The sequence below is a fragment of the Rhinoraja longicauda genome, chromosome 38, assembly GCF_053455715.1.
Source record: "Rhinoraja longicauda isolate Sanriku21f chromosome 38, sRhiLon1.1, whole genome shotgun sequence".
Classification (NCBI taxonomy): Eukaryota; Metazoa; Chordata; class Chondrichthyes; order Rajiformes; family Arhynchobatidae; genus Rhinoraja; species Rhinoraja longicauda.
This window is the reverse complement of record NC_135990.1, coordinates 7661155-7681238: the sequence shown is the minus strand read 5'-3', so window position 1 is coordinate 7681238 and position 20084 is coordinate 7661155. Positions and strand designations below refer to the sequence as shown.

General features: G+C 41.5%; 1 protein-coding gene across 2 annotated transcripts in view; it reads left to right on the top strand.

Moving 5' to 3' along the window:
- The window catches only part of scaper (S-phase cyclin A-associated protein in the ER), a 276817-nt gene that overhangs the window by 149303 nt on the left and 107430 nt on the right, over window positions 1–20084 (top strand). For both annotated transcript variants that reach the window (XM_078430095.1, XM_078430096.1), the window contains one exon: window positions 9977–10103. In XM_078430095.1, the coding sequence (XP_078286221.1) occupies window positions 9977–10103 (127 nt within the window). The remainder of the gene's footprint in view (window positions 1–9976; window positions 10104–20084) is intronic.

The window sequence follows — 20084 nt, the reverse complement described above, 5'->3', positions numbered from 1 at the left end:
GGACTTGTATTGCTTCCGCTCAGTCAGGGACAAGGATAGGTCCTAGAGTAGGAAGGAGGAGAGTTCCAATTGGGTTCTTGCTCCAGTGGTTACTGAAGATTCCCATTTGGATGTACATAAATATGGCTTTGCTCAAGCTCTGCTCTGATGTCCTTTTTCTTGTTGAAGAACACCATCTAGGCATGTAGATGAAGAATGTTGACATAGGTGAGGTAGCAGAGGGTGAGCAATACTCATAAGTGTCAGCATGAATCATCTTTTTCAACTGAGGATGAGAGGAGGTTATATTCGCTACAGTTTATCGTTCTCATTACATTTAATTTACTGTGCAAGTAGTGTAATATTATCAGCAATGTATAATGACAAAGTTTGTACATCACTTGATATGTTAATCATTGGGAAGATAAATCTGATGAGCACGTGAATGTTTGATTAAAGATTCATGTAACCCATTAGCTATTCTAAAAGCAGCACAAGTTCATGTTATCCCTCTCCTTTCAGTGAATATTGGCCAAGAGAAATCCAACCTTTTGATTTCCCTCCGCTATTTGCTGTGTTTTCTGTTGGTTTCTTCCTGGCATTTGTTAAAGCTACAAGGCTAGTTCTATAAAAGGACATAAGCACAAGGTCAGTGCAGTCACACCATTCAAAAAGGATACTTTCCTTCATGTTTCCTATTGCTTAAATGGCTGGTCAAGTTTCCATATCCTTCAAAAATGTACTTTTCCTGTCTCTACCTATTACCTGTCTCCCCTCTCTTCCTGCTTTCTTTCTCCTCTCCTACAGAAGGGCGTTACCCAAAACATCACCTTTCCATGTTCTTCAGAGAACGTGCCTGAACCGCTAAGTTACTTCAGTTGTTTGTGTGAACCAGCATCTGCAGTTCCTTGTTTCTACTTTTGCTCCATAGTGAGGTTCCGCAATTGTAGAATATATTGTGTTTTTTTTAATTTACAGTAAGCTGAGTGATCGTAAAAACGTTCCCATTGGTGCAATGTGTTGAAGCTTATTCTGAATTTCAAACATGAAATTTTCATCCCATCCAATGTGTCATAAATAGACCATAGCGAAGTTGCAATGAAACATGTATTTTCAATAGACAATAGGTGCAGGAGTAGGCCGTTTGGCCCTTCGAGCCAGCACCGCCATTCAATGTGATCATGGCTGATCATTCTCAATCAGTACCCCGTTCCTGCCTTCTCCCCATACCCCCTGACTCCGCTATCCTTAAGAGCTCTATCCAGCTCTCTCTTGAATGCATTCAGAGAATTGGCCTCCACTGCCTTCTGAGGCAGAGAATTCCACAGATTCACAACTCTCTGACTGAAAATGTTTTTCCATTTTCCATTTGTAACTAACCTTCCTTACTAGTGTTAACTATTTTTCTATTGCAGAAGAGTGTTGAGGAATTTTAAAGGTTTTTATCATCCTTTCTGTTTATTACCCAGGCAGTAAAGAGTTGATCAGAGATCAGAATTCCACCCTCTGGGTTTGCAATTCAAATAGATAAATTGGCTGCCTTAAGTTACATGGTACCAAAATGCATATGCTTCAAGCATTTTCTCATTCTATATGAGATTTCCTGTTCTCAATTTTAATCCCTTTTCTGGCACTGTCACTTTTGAAAGTTTCTACTAGCAGTGTGAGACCTGCCTGTGCCAGCAGTTACAGCTTAACTGGTTAGGAACTCAGATTGTCATCTAGCCAGGTATGTTCAAAAAGTAAGACTTGTATTTTTTTAAAAAGCAAGACTAGTATTTATATATTTTCATTGATTCATTGATAAATGCCTCCACTGGCATTCTGCTCAGAATTTCTTGTGTGTTCATTATGAAATGTTTCCTGGAGCTCTGTGTATCTAGCATTCACTCCAAAATGTCTCTTTGCACTATGCCGATAATTTCATTGAGAAAAAATTAAATTAAATACTGTACACTGAAGTAACTTTTCCTTCGCAAATCTATTTTCATACTCCTTTGATCAACTCATAAGTTACTCAAGTACTCAGTCACTGCATAGCTGATCAAAGACTCAAAACGAACTCCTCACAATTAAAGTCATAGAATTACGCTAATTGTTCTACAGGGGTGGGTACACAATCTATAATTTCACTAGCTTTATACAATTTATTATCTCAATTGTCAATGTGAAACTAGCCTGAGATATTCACTGTAAAATGCTATCAACTTGAAGAGCCACTGTATCTTAATCCCAGCGCATTTGATATTCTTCTTCCTGTTATAGGGATAGTGGTAGCTGTCATTTAAAATAAAAAGATTTGCATGAAAGCCCGAGGGGGAGCTCAAGATTATGATTATCATTTGCACAAGAGTACAAAGAGTTCTCTTTTCTCACTGTCTCAATCAAAAGCATACTTTTACAATGAAATACCAACAGGAGATATCATAATTCAGCTATTAAAATGTGAGGGTCCTAATGGTGCCATAACATGTGTTTCCACTGAATTACCACTACTAATTCAGAAATGGTACATTAAACATGTGAATCATATCATGGGATTTTTTCTTCTGGTCTAGAATCGGTGAAAACCTGCAATATTGAATGGCACTGTTGGGTGCTTTTCCACTGCAGGTCTCCTCATAGTACAATGTGAATTTACAGAAATCTCTGCCTTAAATGTCGAATAGGTCAGAAGGACACATTATTGGCAACAATGCTGAATACAAGATTCAACTGTCAGCTCCTTATGCCAGTAATATAGCGACCCTTCCATCCCATGTGAATTGATTGGAGGGAGAAAAATAAGTTTGTGAAAAGTTTCTTTTTGAAGCCGTAACATGAGAGGCACCACTGAGATACCCAACACTCTGTCATTGGCTGGGGTCAGAGTAGGCGTATAGTTTATGTACACGAGAGCCCTTTTGACAGGTGAAAGCTTTGTTCAATGAAATGCTTCGAGCTGAGCTTTTGGCAGTGAGGTTTATTAAAACCAGTACCCTTGAAGTATGAAAAGCATACCACCCGTAGACTTCACACACCACAGAAAGTCCCAAAGCATTTCACACACCATAAATTACTCGAGCGTTTAGATTAGTTTGCCATTCTGTCCTCTACTGAAGGCAAGCAAGGCTTCTAGTTGAAGATTATTATGATCATGGAAGGAGGAATGTTTGCCGGGGAGTTGAAGAACATCAGGGAAATCTTTAACAGTTCCCTGATCCATCATATATATCACCGTCTATATCTCTTGTTCCCTTTCCCCTGACTCTTAGTCTGAGGAAGGGTCTCAACCCAAAATGTTGCTATTCCTTTTCTCCAGAGATGCTGCCTGACCTCCTGAGTTACTCCAGCTTTTTGTGTCTATCTTAGGTTTAAACCAGCATCTGCCGTTCCTTCCTACATAAGACAGACAGAGCCTTAGTTTAGTACCTCATACATGGGACAATGCTATCAGAAATGCTACAGTGGTGTATCATAACAGATAATATATACAGCATCAAGCACTTGCCTCGGTGCCAGCAATTACGAAATGCAGATATTGTCATGAATTCTCTAAATGCAGGCAAATGCAAAGAAATTTGGCATTGTGGTAGAATTAATATTTGATTGTAACACTCAAACAAAGATGAAGTGTAATCATTTTTGTGTTGAGTTTGAGGAATCATTATGCCCTCATTGATAGTTTAATAAGCTTTAGTTGATAGCAAAAAAGGGAAAATATATGCTGAACTCTAATAGTAAGGATTATTTCATTTCTATTCTCAGTCACGTTACTATTCAGAAGTGTTGAGTGAAACCATGCAGTTTCTCAAGGAAAAGTAAATCATTCTTGAAAATGATAAGAGTAGCAAAAAAGAAATTGGGGCAAGAGTCTGCAGATGTTATAGATCCAAAGCACTAACAGAAAATGCTGGACTTACTAGGCAGGTTGGGCAGCGTCAGATAAAGCTGATATTTTCGGTCAAAGATCCTTCATCGGAAATGGAAAAGAGGAAGAAGGTTGGACTTTTTTGCCTTCCATCACAGTGAGGAATGTGGGGAATCTGCTGTGGTGGATGTTTATGTTAACTTTTATGTAGTTGTGTGTCTTGTTTTTCATATGGCTGTATGGTAATTCGCATTTCACTGTGACAATAAAAAACCTTTGAAGGTCATAACCTTTATGACTATGATAAGACTCACTTTCTGGGCATTCAGGTTATGAATATTTGCCCCAGCAGAACTTACAAACCACTACCTAAAAATTTTGAGATGCAGACTAAAATTTGTTCTCGTGGAATTTATGTGAAAATGGTAAATATGTCAATGCAAAATTTATAATTTTTCAACACTTTTTTTCACACGTGTAAATAACATGACATCACAATTGGTCCATTTTGTAGGCACACAACCTCCCGTGACTCTGTGGTCACATGTAAAGAACATAGAGAAGTACTGCACAGGAATGGGCCCTTTGGCCCACAATGTTTGTGCCAAACATGATGCCTGGTTAACCCAACTTTACCTGCCTGTATATGTTCCATATCCCTCTATTCCCTGTACTTTCGTGTGGCTATATAAAAGTCTCTTAAATGTCAGTATCGTATCTGCCTCCACCACCACCCTAGTAATGCGTTCCAGGCACCTACCACTCTCTGACTGCCAACCCATCGATTCCTCTCCTAATATTATATACTTCTCTCAAGTCTCTCCTCAACTTCTACATAGAAACATAGAAAATAGGTGCAGGAGTAGGCCATTCGGCCCTTCGAGCCTGCACCGCCATTCAATATGATCATGGCTGATCATCCAACTCAGTATCCCGTACCTGCCTTCTCTCCATACCCCCTGATCCCTTTAGCCACAAGGGCCACATCTAACTCCATCTTAAATATAGCCAATGAACTGGCCTCAACTACCTTCTGTGGCAGAGAATTCCACAGATTCACCACTCTCTGTGTGAAAAAAAACTTTCTCATCTCGGTCCTAAAAGACTTCCCCCTTATCCTTAAACTGTGACCCCTTGTTCTGGACTTCCCCAACATCGGGAACAATCTTCCTGCATCTAGCCTGTCCAACCCCTTAAGAATTTTGTAAGTTTCTATAAGATCCCCCCTCAATCTTCTAAATTCCAGCGAGTACAAGTCTGATGTTGCAAATGGATTATCTCTTTTACATTCAGCAATACAACCGAAAAGTGGAGTTTACATCATTGAAAGTAACTTTTAGTTAGCCTTAGTATATGCAAAATATTAGTCATAATTCAATGCCACGATAGATATGGGTAGTGTTGTTCATTTCTTTCTTGGCAGACAAGATTTCATAATTCTGGGAATGTAGCATCACATCTGCTGACTGCCCTTTGATTGAACACTTTCTAATGTCGTAATAGTCTAAGAGAGTGCATTGTGTTAGAATCTTGAAAGTTCATGCCAGCACTCTCTCAGCCAAGTGGCTCAGCCCTGAAGATCTGACTTATTAAGGCAATTCATGGAACTCTGGCCATTGTCCAAACATCTACTTATCAATCGCCCTGACACCCCTCCCCCCCCCCCCATCATCTGTATCCACCTATCACTCACTCTGCTTTGTCCCGCCCCTCTCTTCCAGCTTTTTCTCCCCGCCCGCCACAATCGGTCTGAAGAAGCATTCCGATCCATGTTCTCCAGAGATGCTGCCTGACCTGCTGAGTTACTCCAGCACTTGTGTGTTTTTTTGTAAACCAGCATCTGCAGTGCCTTGTTTCTCCTAACCAAGTGTATGTTTGACTCCAAAGTACATTGCCTTGAGCAGCCCATCTTGGGCAGTAGAACCAATTGCAAGACTCTAGTCACTATTTGATGGATGTTTCCATTGATTTGGTTAAACTGGCTAAGTGGACTCGACCCCAAACTGCATAGAAGATGAAGATCTAGCTCTGGGAAAAACTGTGACCATGCAGCCAACTCAGCTTCTCATATCCTTCTTTGGCTTCTGAGCTGGTCAAAGTTTTAGGTAAACTGTGCGACTGACTACATCAAGAGTCAGCTGCCGCCTTGAGATGTTTTCTCCTTCTTCTTAAGCCCTTGGCTCCTCTAGGGAGCATAGGCCATTAACAAATGTCCTCCACCTCACTCGGTTGTTGGCGTTTCTTTCAAGATCTCCCCAGTTGAGCCCACTCCCAGACATTTCTGCCTGGACACCTCTTCTCCAACTGTTCCTGGGGCAACCTCTTTTCCTTTTTCCTTGGGGGTTCCATTTCAGGGCTTGCCGGGTGATGTTTGTGGCAGGTTTTCTGAGGGTGTGTCCAATCCAACTCCATTTTCTCTTTCGAATTTGTAAGTCAATGGGATCCTGGCTTGTTCTTTTCCACAGGTCCACATTGCTTACTTTGTCTCTCCTCCAGATGTTTAGTATTCTCCTGAGGCAGGTGTTAATGAATGTCTGCAGCCTGTTTGTTCTGCTAATTACATGTCATGTAGAAACTGCCATTATTAGGAAAAGCACAAACCGTACAATGAAATACAAAAAATGTAAAATATTAATTGGCCTCATAATTAGATGAGAACTGATTGAAAGAAATTTGGAAACGTAATAAATTTAGTTTATTAAAATATTGTCCAAGATTTTAGTTTTACTCATTTGGCTTTTATAAAGCTTTCATCAAAATGTTGCTTTGGTGCCGAAAGCCTATTATTAATTAATTGTACATTGATTGCAAAAGATCTACTTATAGACCTTGTTCTCCTGATTGGTGATTTCAATTGAGCTCATTCCATGCAGCCTGTTTTCCATTCACAGAATACTTTATCAAAAAACTACGCTAACAACCTTCAATTAAAGCTGACCACAAAATTTTGATTCTGAAGAGCCACTCGTGTAACTCTTGTCTTTATCGTGGGGCAGTTTCCTTCCAGTTAGAAGGTCAAGTTGAGATAGAAGGTGTACAAATTCAATTTCCAACCAATTAGTTCAGGCAGCCTCAGTGCCTAGGAGAACTAATAGATGCACTTCTTAGATGAATGAGAAGCCGTCAGTGGCATTTAAATGAGATTCTAAATTTTAAAAATATTCTGAACAGATGATCTACTGCATTGAACAGACTCCAAGACTCTTGTGCCTTGTCCAGGCTAGTTCAATAGTGCTTTATATGTCACATATGTTGCTGCACAGTGAAATTCCTTTTGCATATATTACACATGTGGGCGCCACCACTTTAGACGTCATTATTCAAAGTCCAGAGTCCGGTCGGCCCATCTGGCCATCTTTGTGTTCCAGGGGCTCTTCCTGCTAAGTATTTCTAGTAGAAATCCAAAACTAGTTGCTACCTCAACATTCTGCAAAAAAAATATTTCTAACCCAGCTTGTGGGTATCATTATAAGTATAGCAGTATTAATTCCTGTTTGACATACATTATATTGTACAATTGTACATGCTTCCCACCTTTCTTTCATCTTTGAACAGGTCTTAAAAATATACATGTGACCAGCTTTCAGATACCTGTCCTAATATGTCTTTATGTAGCTCAGATTGCTGCAGTGAATCACCTTCCCTCATTTTATTGTTACAGAAATTCACGTTATTGTTCAATCCACATTATTGACTTATTCGCCAAAACAGAAGAGGGAATGGATCTTACACTTAATATGGGCAAAACGAATGGTTACTCCAGCACTTTGTATCTATCTTCGGTTCCTTAATTTTTAACAGATCATTCTTTCAACCCTTTTTTTTCATGCACGATCTGTTCCCGATTGTTAAATTAACAATTATTGTTTTGGTGCAATTTTCTTTGTTACCTATCCTCATCTTACAAAGCTTTTTTTCCCCCTATAATGAACAATCAGTGTTAGGGGACAGAGTGATTAAATTAATAATACAGTTAATAGGGACCAATAATAATAATAATGAACACTAAACAAGTAATATGCAAAAAATAACTCCCTTTCCCATGACTTTCAGTCTGAAGAAGGGTCTCGACCCGAAACATCACCCATTCCTTCTCTCCAGAGATGCTGTTTATCTCGCTGAGTTACTCCAGCATTTTGTGCCTATCTTCGGTTTCAACCAGCATCTGCAGTTCCTTCCTACCACAGCACAAAGGGCCCACTTTCATAATTGGTCCTTGAAACAAACCACAGTTTTTACACGGACCACTTTTAAAACTAAATATAACAGTGGAATTGGGTAATGTAAAATACAGTGGAAGTAATCTCGATCTTCATATGTATGTTCAGTAATGTATTCAGTGATGAACATGTATGTTCAGTAATGCATTGGAAATTGATACGGCAATGGTGATAAGAATACCAAGGGGTTGCAACTACTCTTCCACTCTAGGTTAAATCCTTACGAATAGCACCAGCGATTTCCCTGTGAGGATATTGGTTCCAACCCGTCCCATTTACGCACCTCCCACCTCTTCTGGAAGAGCGTCTGATGATCCATATATCTGCAGCCTTCCATCTGACACCAAATCCTGAGGCACCTATTGAGTTGCACGTTCTTTCTACTTCTTGCCTCACTAGCTTCATGCTAGATTGTTCGATCATGGTTCCTGAGCTCATGGAAGGCAACCAGGGTTCGTTCTAATGTTGAAACTAATGGAATCATTCCAATTGTTTATTTAATACATTGATTTCCTGGAAAGTGTCCCTTTATAAATTGGGGGAATATGTGCATTTGGTTATGTTTGCCATGTGGCTGCTTGTGATTCACCCATAGTTTGTATTTCAGGGAACATCCCTGCTTAATTTATTTCGAGAAATTGCCTCATTTTCTAACCATTGTCGGTAATCTTGAGGAATCCTCTTATTACTCTCACAAACTGACTTTGGCAGTCTTGCACGGTACTTGTACAAGGATCGAAGCTGTAGGAATGAGCAAGGAGTGTACAGCCATAAAGATGGCCAAATGAATGCTGCATTATTAACCATTTTACTGAGATGGAAACCAGGACTGTGTTCAAGGTCACATCCCCTTGATTTACTTCCAGGAAATCTCTTAATCGGATACAAATCAAAGCCCTTGGAAGGTTGCCTGTGAAATCCTTCCATATTTACCAACATGCTTGTACTTTCCAACAGCAGATGATGGTCTGTATTGCAGATCAAACATCAGCCTTCAACTGCTCGGAAATCTTAGTAAATACCAAAAATGCACATAGATTTTGGAATGCTGAATGTCTTGTAATGTAATTATACTGAATCAGCAACTCTGGGCTAGCTTAAATCCCAGCATAGGGAATTATGACGGTAGTATGTATTGGTGTGTTAATTTGTGAGCTAGTAACTGAGAGAGAAAAATGGATTTGAATGTTGTGATATTGTCAACCTAAATCTAACTGTTTTACTGAAGTTGCATCCAGAAGAACTGCTGCGTACTCAGAGAAAGCCCTGGCATTGAGCAAAATGCATTCTCTTCGAAGTCTTCCTGATGATGGGATAAACCCCTCCTTGAAAGCAGTGGAGAATCTTCAACCATTTCAGAACTGGCCATGTTAGCTGTTTTCATCTGTGTAGAAAGGAACTGCAGATGCTGGTTTAAACCGAAGATAGATACAAAGTGCTGGAGTAACCATTCGTTTTGCCCATATTAAGTGTAAGATCCATTCCCTCTTCTGTTTTGGCGAATAAGTCAATAATAACTTGAAGCTTGGGTCTGAACAGCCCACTTTTTCAGTCAGAGAGTTGTGAATCTGTGGAATTCTCTGCCTCAGAAGGCAGTGGAGGCCAATTGAATGTATTCAAGAGAGAGCTAGATAGAGCTCTTAAGGATAGCGGAGCAGGGGGGATGGGGAGAAGACAGGAACGGGGTACTGATTGAGAATGATCAGCCATGATCACATTGAATGGCGGTGCTGGCTCGAAGGGCCGAATGGCCTCCTCCTGCACCTATTGTCTGTTGATATGTGGCTTTGTCGAGGTCACTAACACCTGAAGAACAAATAAGCAATGAGTTCAAAATTCTCTTCATGAGCGATTCCTCTTTATCTATTATTTTGCCTAAGCTGACCAGTGGTATAATTTAATGGAACACTTTATTCTTTGCACACAGACTGCAGAGGTTGGTGAAGGATCTTCTGAAGCAGCAGCAAGGACAGGATAGTGGGCCGTGGGCAAACAACAAGGTGTCATCTCTTGACAGAACTCTGGGAGAGATCATCCGTATTCTGGAGAAGCAGGTATTGGTGCTTGCTACTTTACTTTGATGATTTATGGAATAGAGATAAATAATGCTGGACAATGATGGTCATATAAGAGAAACAAGACTCTTTTTCTTTTTGCTTTCATAACATTGTATTTCTGCAGAATATCTGACAATTACTGATGGTGCATAACAAACGTTTCCTCCTTTCATTTTGAGCACAATAATAAAAGAGTCTCATAATTAGAAACTGTTTTACCATGTGATAGAATTGCATCCAATGGCCCAATGTTGTTCACATTTCAGAGACTGACCCAGTGTTAAGTGTAAGAGTCAAGAGTGAGACTGTGATTGGGTTTGTACGCTTTGATAAAAGCTGTATGAACACTGGACTCTGAAGTATTAGATGATTGCTCTTACTTCCAAATCTCAAATGTTTTTTGCATTTCTTTGAAAACTGATGATGACTATAGGTAACGTTTTGGCAATCGCAAGTTTAATTCTGCAGTTCATGAAAGGCAGGAGAATGAACTACAGGCAACCAGCTTAACAAAAGTTTTTCTCTGTATCTCAGCACACGTGACAATAATAAATTTAGTGCAAGGTCTGAGAATGTCATCTTGTCCCAGAGTTCAGTAAAAGGAAGCAGCCAGGTTCATCAATTCATAAGTCATAGGAGCAGAATTAGACCATTCGGCCCATCAAGTCTTCTCCACAATTCAAACATGGCTGACCTTCTTTTCCCTTCAACCTCATTTGCCTGCCTTCTCCCCATAAACTTTGACACCCTTACTAATCAAGAATCTGTCAATTTCCTCTTTAAAAATACCTGTGACTTGGCCTCCACAATCGTCCGTGGCAATGAATTCCACAGATTCACCACCCTCTGACTACAGAAATTCCTCCTCATCTCCTGTCTAAAGATAAGTTATTTTATTCTGAGGCTGGTTGTGTTAGTCCTAGACTCTCCCACTTGTGGAAACAACCTTTTCACATCCACTCGATCCAACTGTTATTTGATGCATTTTACAATTGAGGGTACATTGTGCCCAGGGTTGCCAACTGTCCCTTATTAGCCGGCTCATCCCGTATTTTGGGCTAAATTGGTTTGTCCCGTATGGGACCGCCCTTGTCCCGTATTAGGCCCACATGCCACTATAGGCCGGGACAGTGTGGGCTAACGGAGCGTGTTCGGGGAGCGGAGTCGAGTGTGTTCGCCTAACGGAGGTTGCGTAGCAACCCGTCTCCCGGCCCGGGCGGCCGCCATTGGCGGAGCGGGAACACGCAGCCGCTGGCTGGGTGAGGTCACGTGGGGCGCGGGCGGTGACGTCACCTTTTGTCCCTTATTTGGGAGTGAGAAAGTTGGCAACCCCAAATTGTGCCCCACTTATATTGCACAGTTGGTTTTGATGTGCAATCAGTGCACCAGCACTGTATAATCTTTCCTGGTAACTTATTTTGCCCTGGAAACAAAGAAAATTCCATGACTTAACAGCATTTTCAGTCACCCACAGTTTCTGCCCCATACAGACAACAGTGGCTGGCTCTAGTTTTAGAAAAACTACTAGATGAAAGATTAGCATCTACAAACCATCAGGCAGTAATTCCCTTGCTAACTTGTAGATCCAGACACATCTCGCGTGTCAATGAGTTAGGGATAGAATCCTGATGGTGTCTATCATTGACTGATGGGCGGGAACAGACACTCTTAATTGAATTTCCCTGGAGAGGCTAAAAAAAAATCACAAGATGGAAGGGGTGGAGCTTTTGAGAAGCTGCTTTCCATCAAAGCTGTCAAATTGTGTGCGAGCTTGTTACACAGATGTACATTTACTAATGACATACTGGTTTCAGGATGTCTGCCTACGGGTGAACAAGATAGGTGGCATCTCCCATTCATTTACTAGTCACTGCATTTAAAAGTAGGAATATGGAGGTTTCAGCAATAAATGGTGAATCGACAAAAAAACTAAATTAAAAAAATCAGGTTATAGTGATCATTAAGGATATATACTGAATATTTGTGTTTAATGTCCCCAAAAACAATTAAACATAAAATTCTTGTGTATGCCCCTCATTGCATCCTTCAGTTTAATTTAAAGATTGAGCATGGAAACAGGCCCTTTAGCCCAACCAGGAACACGTCGACCATCGATCACCTCATTCACACTGGTTCTGTGTTATCCCACTTCCACATCTGCTCCCAATGCACCAGGGGTAATTTTAAAGAGCCCAATTAACTTACAAATCACGTCTTTGGGATTGGTTGATGCGTTTTTGGGCTATTTTTTCGCTGTCATCCTATCATCCCGAATCATCGCATGTAGCTGTATTTTATGCCGTTTAGGTTAAGGTATTGTATTTATGCAGTGTACATTGTAAATTCTTACCAAACACCATATCCCTCCTCCACCGTTTGACTCTGGAATTAATAGAAACGTGTCTAATTTAGAATGTAAAATACGCCACTAATATCATTCACTACTACAAAGTATGGCGTCAAAAATAATTTTGCAAAGTACAACTTTGTTTCCCAGATATCAGCAAATATTCTCCACTCTTTTGTTGAGGGAATTTAAATAATTTTCTGACTAATATACATTGTGTTTTGTCTCTAAACAAATTTATACCATCTGCAAGAATTTTGAAAGTATTTTTCTGCTTTTGCATTGTGTACCGATGGTGTGCTGGGTCCAATTTCTACCCCTCAATAATAGTTGTCCCCAGTTCTTTCCCAGCTCCCTTTTCCTATGCACAATCTTTTTTAAGTTGGATGCTAGTCTTACAGAGAGCTGTGGAAAACTGTTACCCTGCAGTGGAAAGCGATGGAATGCAATGCACTGTGCTGTTCACTGGGCAGTATAATAAATATTAACTATCCTCAAGTACTTTAAATCCTGGAAACTTAAAATATAATTGAAAAATGTTACTGATCCAAGCGTAAAATAAAAGGCTTTGATTTGATAATGAAGCATTCACAAACTCAGGATTTCTAATAAATTACTGTTTAACATTTTAGATTTATAGAGTCATGCGACACTTTGGCTCAACTTGCCACATGGACCAAGATGCCCTATCTACACTAGTCCCATATACCCGACCCGAAACGTCACCTGTTCCTTTTCTCCAGAGATGCTGTATGACCCGCTGAGTTACTCCAGCACTTTGTGTCTAATGCCCTTCCTAGAGCAGGGTGACTCCAAACCAAAACCTGGCAGAATAAATTGGAAGTAAATCTGCAAAGATAACACCAGTGGTATGGACGTTACGACTAGATAATCTCTTTCATAGGCATTGATTGAATTTTTTTTTAATGGACCTGGGGCTGTCTGAAAGCAAAATCGTTCAGATTTTGGGTTGACTTCATTCTTTGGGACTTGGTCAAAACATTGCAAAGAAAGCAGGTTGCTTGAAGTTGTCCAGTTCAGTGTTAAGTCCTGAAGGCTACAATGTGCCCATGTGGGAGATGATGTGCGGTGACAAGAAGCTCCTTCAGTTTGTCTGCACAAAAGGATATGCAGAGCTAGAATAAATTAATGAATTGCAAAAGTCTTAACCCAAAATTTACTATATTTCTAAAATGCCATATTGACTAAAAAAATTTTTTTGATTTTGTCTGATTGGATTTCTGCCTGGCCACCAAATAAACTATCTTATTTTAACAAAGCTATCTTGACATGGTGGTCAAAGTCTGATCGTAAATTCTGAGAGAAGGTGCCAATTTGATGCTGTTTTTACCTCCTTCAAATGGTCCCATGGTGATCGCCCACTGCACCTATGGCAGGTTTATTTCCAATTGCCACCTCCCATCTGTAATTTGCATTTATCCCCAATTTGTGTGTCAGTGGTGATTGATTTTGTGGGTGGAGGTAATTTTTCAGGAGGCATTCAATGACTTGATTTACATTCTCTTGATGTTAGGAAATGGAATTGCTATTCTTTTACTATTGAAGCTATTGGACCTGCAGTTAAACAAAATACCAATAACAACAAAAAGAGACACAAAGTGCTGGAGTAACTCAACGAGTCAGGTAGAATTCCTGGAGAACATAGATACGTGATGTTTCGGGTCCCCTTTGGCACTTGAAACGTCGCCTCATTTGAAGAAGGATCTCGACCCGAAACATCACCCATTCCTTCTCTCCAGAGATGCTGCCTGACCCACTGAGTTACTCCAGCATTTTTTGTCTCACCTCATTTGAAGTGGTAGACCTTTTTGCTACATCTATTGAGTTGTTTTACAACATTTTTATTTCATGTTCTATGATTTTGTTTTTATCAATAAACCCTCAATTACTTTGACTGATTGGGTGGGGAGTGGGGGTATATTCAGATTTTTGAACACATTATATATTCTGCTATTATTTTTACTTCTACACTGTAATGCACTGATTTGATTTTGCTCTCATGACATTTCATACTTCACTGTCCTTTCCAATAAGATTCCAACATCTGCAGCCAATTGTTGCCTCTACCTACATACTTCCAGCCTCTAATATTACTTTGTCCCCTTTCCCCCTCACCTGACTCCATTCACCATTAACCCCTCCTCACCAGAAATCACCTCTTGCTTGCCAGCTCTTGCCACCCCTCCTCCCTCTGCTCTTTCAACCAGATACATGGCCTCGGTTGACAAATTGGTCCATTTCTCTAGACATGCTATTTGATCCAGTGACTTCCAGCAGATTATTTGTTACATCTTCAGTCTCTTGCGTCTCCTTCTAAATTGTTTGCTGGCCTTGAAACAAGGATGATATGTTGGATAATAAACTGTTGATAGTGAGTTTGCAAAGAACTGATTCTACAGAGTGCCTCTAAATTAATACCGCAAATGTTCACCTGTTAACATTAGCAGAATGCAATATTGCCTTACCTCTGGGTCACGGCCTCAAAAGGCTGGAGGCCAAGTCAGTGGATATTTTTACGGTGGCGATTGATAGATTCTTGATGAGTTTTGGTCTCCAAATTTGAGGAAGGATATTCTTGCTATTGAGGGCGTGCAGCGTAGGTTTACTAGGTTAATTCCCGGAATGGCGGGACTATCATATGTTGAAAGACTGGAGCGACTAGGCTTGTATACACTGTAATTTAGAAGGATGAGAGGAGATCTTATCGAAACGTATAAGATTATTAAGGGGTTGGACACGTTAGAGGCAGGAAACATGTTCCCAATGTTGGGGGAGTCCAGAACAAGGGGCCACAGTTTAAGGATAAGGGGTAGGCCATTTAGAACTGAGATGAGGAAAAACTTTTTTAGTCAGAGAGTTGTGAATCTGTGGAATTCTCTGCCTCAGAAGGCAGTGGAGGCCAATTCTCTGAATGCATTCAAGAGAGAGCTGGATAGAGCTCTTAAGGATAGCGGAGTCAGGGGTATGGGGAGAAGGCAGGAACGGGTACTGATTGAGAATGATCAGCCATGATCACATTGAATGGCGGTGCTGGCTCGAAGGGCCGAATGGCCTCCTCCTGCACCTATTGTCTATTGTGTATTGTCTATTGAGTACGGGTGTTAGGGATTATGGGGAGGAGGCAGGAGAATGGGGTTGAGAGGGAAAGATCTAATTTGCACACTTTAGCTTAGTCTAGTGATGCGCATGGAAACAGATTCTTCGGCCCATTGAGTCCACATCGACCATCGATCATCCGTTCACACCAGTGTTATCCGACTCTCTCATCCGCTCCCCACGCACGACGGACAAATTACAGAGGCCAAATAACCTCCAAATCTGCATGTCTTTGGGATGTGGGAGGAAACCGGAGCACCCGAAGGAAACCAACACGGTCACATGAGAACGTGCAAACTCCACACAGACAGCATCCAAAGTCAGAATCGAACCCGAGTCTCTGACCCTGTGAGGCAGCTGCTGTACCAGCTGCACGACCATGCCGCCCGAGATTAAGTTTATGGTGGAATGTAGGTTACAGTTTAAATATCATTCAAAATATCACTGACTTTCTGTGGACAGCCACATTTGAGAAGAGTTCTCCGTAATTTGCCTTGGTGGATGAGCAAACGGTGTTCTCGTTGACAAATGCCATGGTTGATGCTGCTGTTACTTGTCCCTGTGCCACGATGAGTACTGACAACTGCACGACTAACCACGTGTAAACCCGCGTGGTGCCCCCATGCACTTGGCCTCCGCATTGTCATGTCAACAGAAATGCTGCTGCAGGGAAACGGCAACAAATGACTCAAGGATCCTACATTGAACAGAAATGTCTCCACAGAGTCAGTGCCTCACAGACAACCTGATGAAACTCAAACAACAGAAGATGCAACCTGCCTGGCCTGACTTGCAGTCCTCCGTAATGAGTAACTATGAAGAGACTCGTAGCGTCCCTACCAGAAATAATTCCATAGTTCTCTTTTCAGTACATATGACAATTCAACACTCTCGACTGACTGATTGAGTGATTGAAAGATACAGCATAGAAGCAGGCTATTCGGCCCACCAAGTCCATGCCGACTATCGATCACCCGGTCACATTAGTTCCATATCATCCCTCTTCCGCATTCACCACATACACACTTAGGGGCAATTTTCTTACAGCAGCTAATTAACTTACAAACCCACACTCGGAGAAAACCCACACATTCACAGGGCAAACGTGCAAACTCCACATGCCGGCACCACCTGAGGTCAGGATCGAACCTGGGCCTCTGGCACTGTGAGGCAGGAGTTCTACAAACCACCACTGTGCCTCCCCTGACTCTTTAAAAAGTACAACGACTAGTTTGATGGGCGTCAACAGAGCCTGAATTATTATTATTGCAGAGGCATATGCCTGTTGATTGCCACAGGAACAAAATATTACAAAGGCTCCTCTAGAACCCCACCTCCCAAAAGAGCAGGAGGATTTCATCCAGCAAGGGATTCGATGTGCGGCATCTTCACCTAACAACAAATGTGAGGAGCTTTGCTTCACACACACTGATAATGGCAATTGACCATGTTTTTCCACAAGGTGGCACAACGGATAGATGGGAATACTGCAATGGCATTCTCTTGCAGCAAAATTCCTTCCAGAATATTTCTGTGCTCAATAAATTGAAATTGTCTTCTCTACTCACCCGCCCAAGAGCAATCCTCCTCGGCTGATTGCAATTCTGTTGACGTATTTTCTCCGGCAGGGCAAGCTATATTGCAGTTCTCACATGCAGACAAGAATGAGAGATGATCCGCCTTCTTTACTATACCGGTTCAACTTGCATATTTATGTTTTGGGGACCAGCACTTCCAAGTCCCTTTGCACCTCCGAATTTCTGAACACTCTACACTATTTGAAATCACTGGCTCAGCTATATATCCCCTCTCCTCATCATTACTCCTTCTCCCCTCTTTACCTCCCAGCTCTGTCTCCAGCCTCTTCTCCACCCCCACCCTTATTCTATCATCTACTCCCACTCTCACTTTTCCTTTAATGCCCCAAATCCTACTCTGCCTCTTGGCCCCACTTCCACTTTCCCTCTCCACATCTTACTCTCTCTCTCTCTCTCTCTCTCTCTCACTTCTCTCCCCACCATCCCCTCTCCCACTCCCCGCCACCTCCTTTCTCTCTCCCTTTCTCTGTCGCACCCTCTCTACACCTCCCACCCACCCATTCTTGGCCACATCAGAGAGTCAAGCAGCATCTCTCAAGAACTCTCTCTTGAGAGCATCTCTCAAGAGCATCTTGGAGAAAGTCATAGAGTCATACAACATGGGAACAGGCCCTTCAGCCCAACTTGCCCACACCAACCAACATGCCCAATTTACATTAGCCCCACCTGCCTGCTTTTGGCCTATATCCCTCTAAACCTATCCTATCCATGTAACCGTCCAAATGTTTCTTAAACTTTGGGATAGGCGGCGTTTTGGTTTGGGACCCTTCTTCAGACATTGTGGGGGAAGGGGGAAGAGAAAGCTGGAAATAGGCATTAATACAGATGAGGATTTTTTTGATAGGCAGATGGCTGAACAAAGGTAGATACAAAATGCTGGAGTAACTCAGCGGGACAGGCAGCTGAGAGAAGGAATGGGTGCCAGATATGAAAGGACAGAATGTGTGAGACAAAAGGATTGAAGAGTTGCAAAATGTGAAGCTAGAGGAAAGAATATAGGGAGGATGGAGAAGGCCCATTCTCTCTTCCAGCTTCCGCGCCCCCCCCCCCCCCCCCCCCACAATCAGTCTGAAGAAGGGTCCCAACTCAAAATGTCACCTATCCATTCTCCAGAGATATAGCCTGGCTCTCTGAGTTACTCCAGCACTTGGTGTCTTTGTTGGTAAACCAGCTACTGCAGTTCCCTGTGATGAATGCAGTTCGGTAGGTTGGGTGTGGCCTGCCGAGAAAATGCTGAACAGAGTATTAATTGCAAATGCAATTGTAAAACTAACTGCCCCAATCTAAATGGTGGAAAGAGAGGTTTATTTTAATCGGCCTTGTAATGGTTAGGCTGCAGTGATATTTCAGACTGGGGAAAGAAACATCACGGTCCATTACTGTTAGCATGGTGAAATAATTTGTGCTTTTTTTTGCTGGGTGAGTCTTGCAGTAGAAAAACCGTTTTCTTCGTTACATTTATCTATTTAATTTCATACAGAGTGCCAAGCATTCAGAAATTGAGCGTTTTATTCAAACAGCAACGTGAAACCTTTTTTCATTTTGACAGTGTATGCTCCGGTTTTGCCGTACCACCAGATCAATCAACTAGGTGATTGAGTACAAGAGTACTCTGAGTGCAAAGTGCAAGAGTAACTCTGAACCAGGCTGTATCTCTGGAGAATGGATAGGTGACATTTTGAGTTGGGACTCAATGTGTTGAGAATCTCTGAGAATATATTCTCCAGAGATGCTGCCTGACCTGCTGAGTTACTCCAGCACTTTGTGTCCATTTGTGTAAACCACCATCTGCAGATCCTTGTTTCTACAGTCAACTACTATTTGTATACTTAAAAAAATTACACTTCCCTGATTGTCGGTTTTGTTCATTGTGCGGAGAAGGTTCCAGGATATTGCAATTCAGCAGTGCCGAGGGAAGGGGAAAAATGACATTTACCTCCAGCCTCTGATTTAGTGACACAAGGAAAGTTGGAAAAAGTCCAGAAAATCATGCACTATATACTTCTGTTATGTTGCCATTAGAAATTGATGTGTATTATCTATTGATTGAAAGATACAGCATGATATCTATTTGAGTAAAGGAGAATGAGGAAGGAAGGATTATCACTGGAAATGGCTGACATTATCAACCAGAACTCCAATTCTCCAAACTGATGCTAACTCTTTTCTCTCAGTCCTGATAAACCAACAGAGAAAAATAATTCCCCTTACGCTTTCAAATAAGATAATGCAACTTGAAAGTGTAAAATTATTATTTCATTTTTTCTGCCATGCTTTGTGCATGAAATCAGAACAAATTTATTTTGTTCTATTATTCTACATTGTTGTGAGCTGTACTAATGGATTTCGGGTTCCGCAATGAATAATTTCACAGGTCTATAAAGTACGAGTTGGTAACACTTTAAATATTTTACTTCAGTTACCACATTGTTTGTGAGAGTGCCGTTTGACACTATTATAACAATACTGTGGGCTGCCCTACTTTAGCCTGCATGTATAGGAATTGTGGAATATTTGTATTCAGTGAGTTATGGAGGAGTGTAAAGAGAACAAAATCCTAATTCAAAATAGTCCCATTTAATTAGTTGCCAGCTCTGAAGTGCTCAAACAACCTTCTTGCTATTTCGAATCCTTTTTTATTTAAACCATTTGCCCGGATGAAATTCTTAATGATCTGTAATCTGTTGATGCTTTGAGGATTTGGGGAAAACTAAAATTTATCACTAATTAAATTAAATTCTATTCAGATTATTCTCATCCCCCCTCCCCCCCCCCCCCCACCCACACCACGCCCCCACCCACACACACTCCCACCTACACCCCCCCTCCCCCACCCACACCCCACACCCACACCCCACCTCCCCCCCACCTACACTCCCCCCCCCCACCTACACTCCCCCCCCCCCACCAACACCC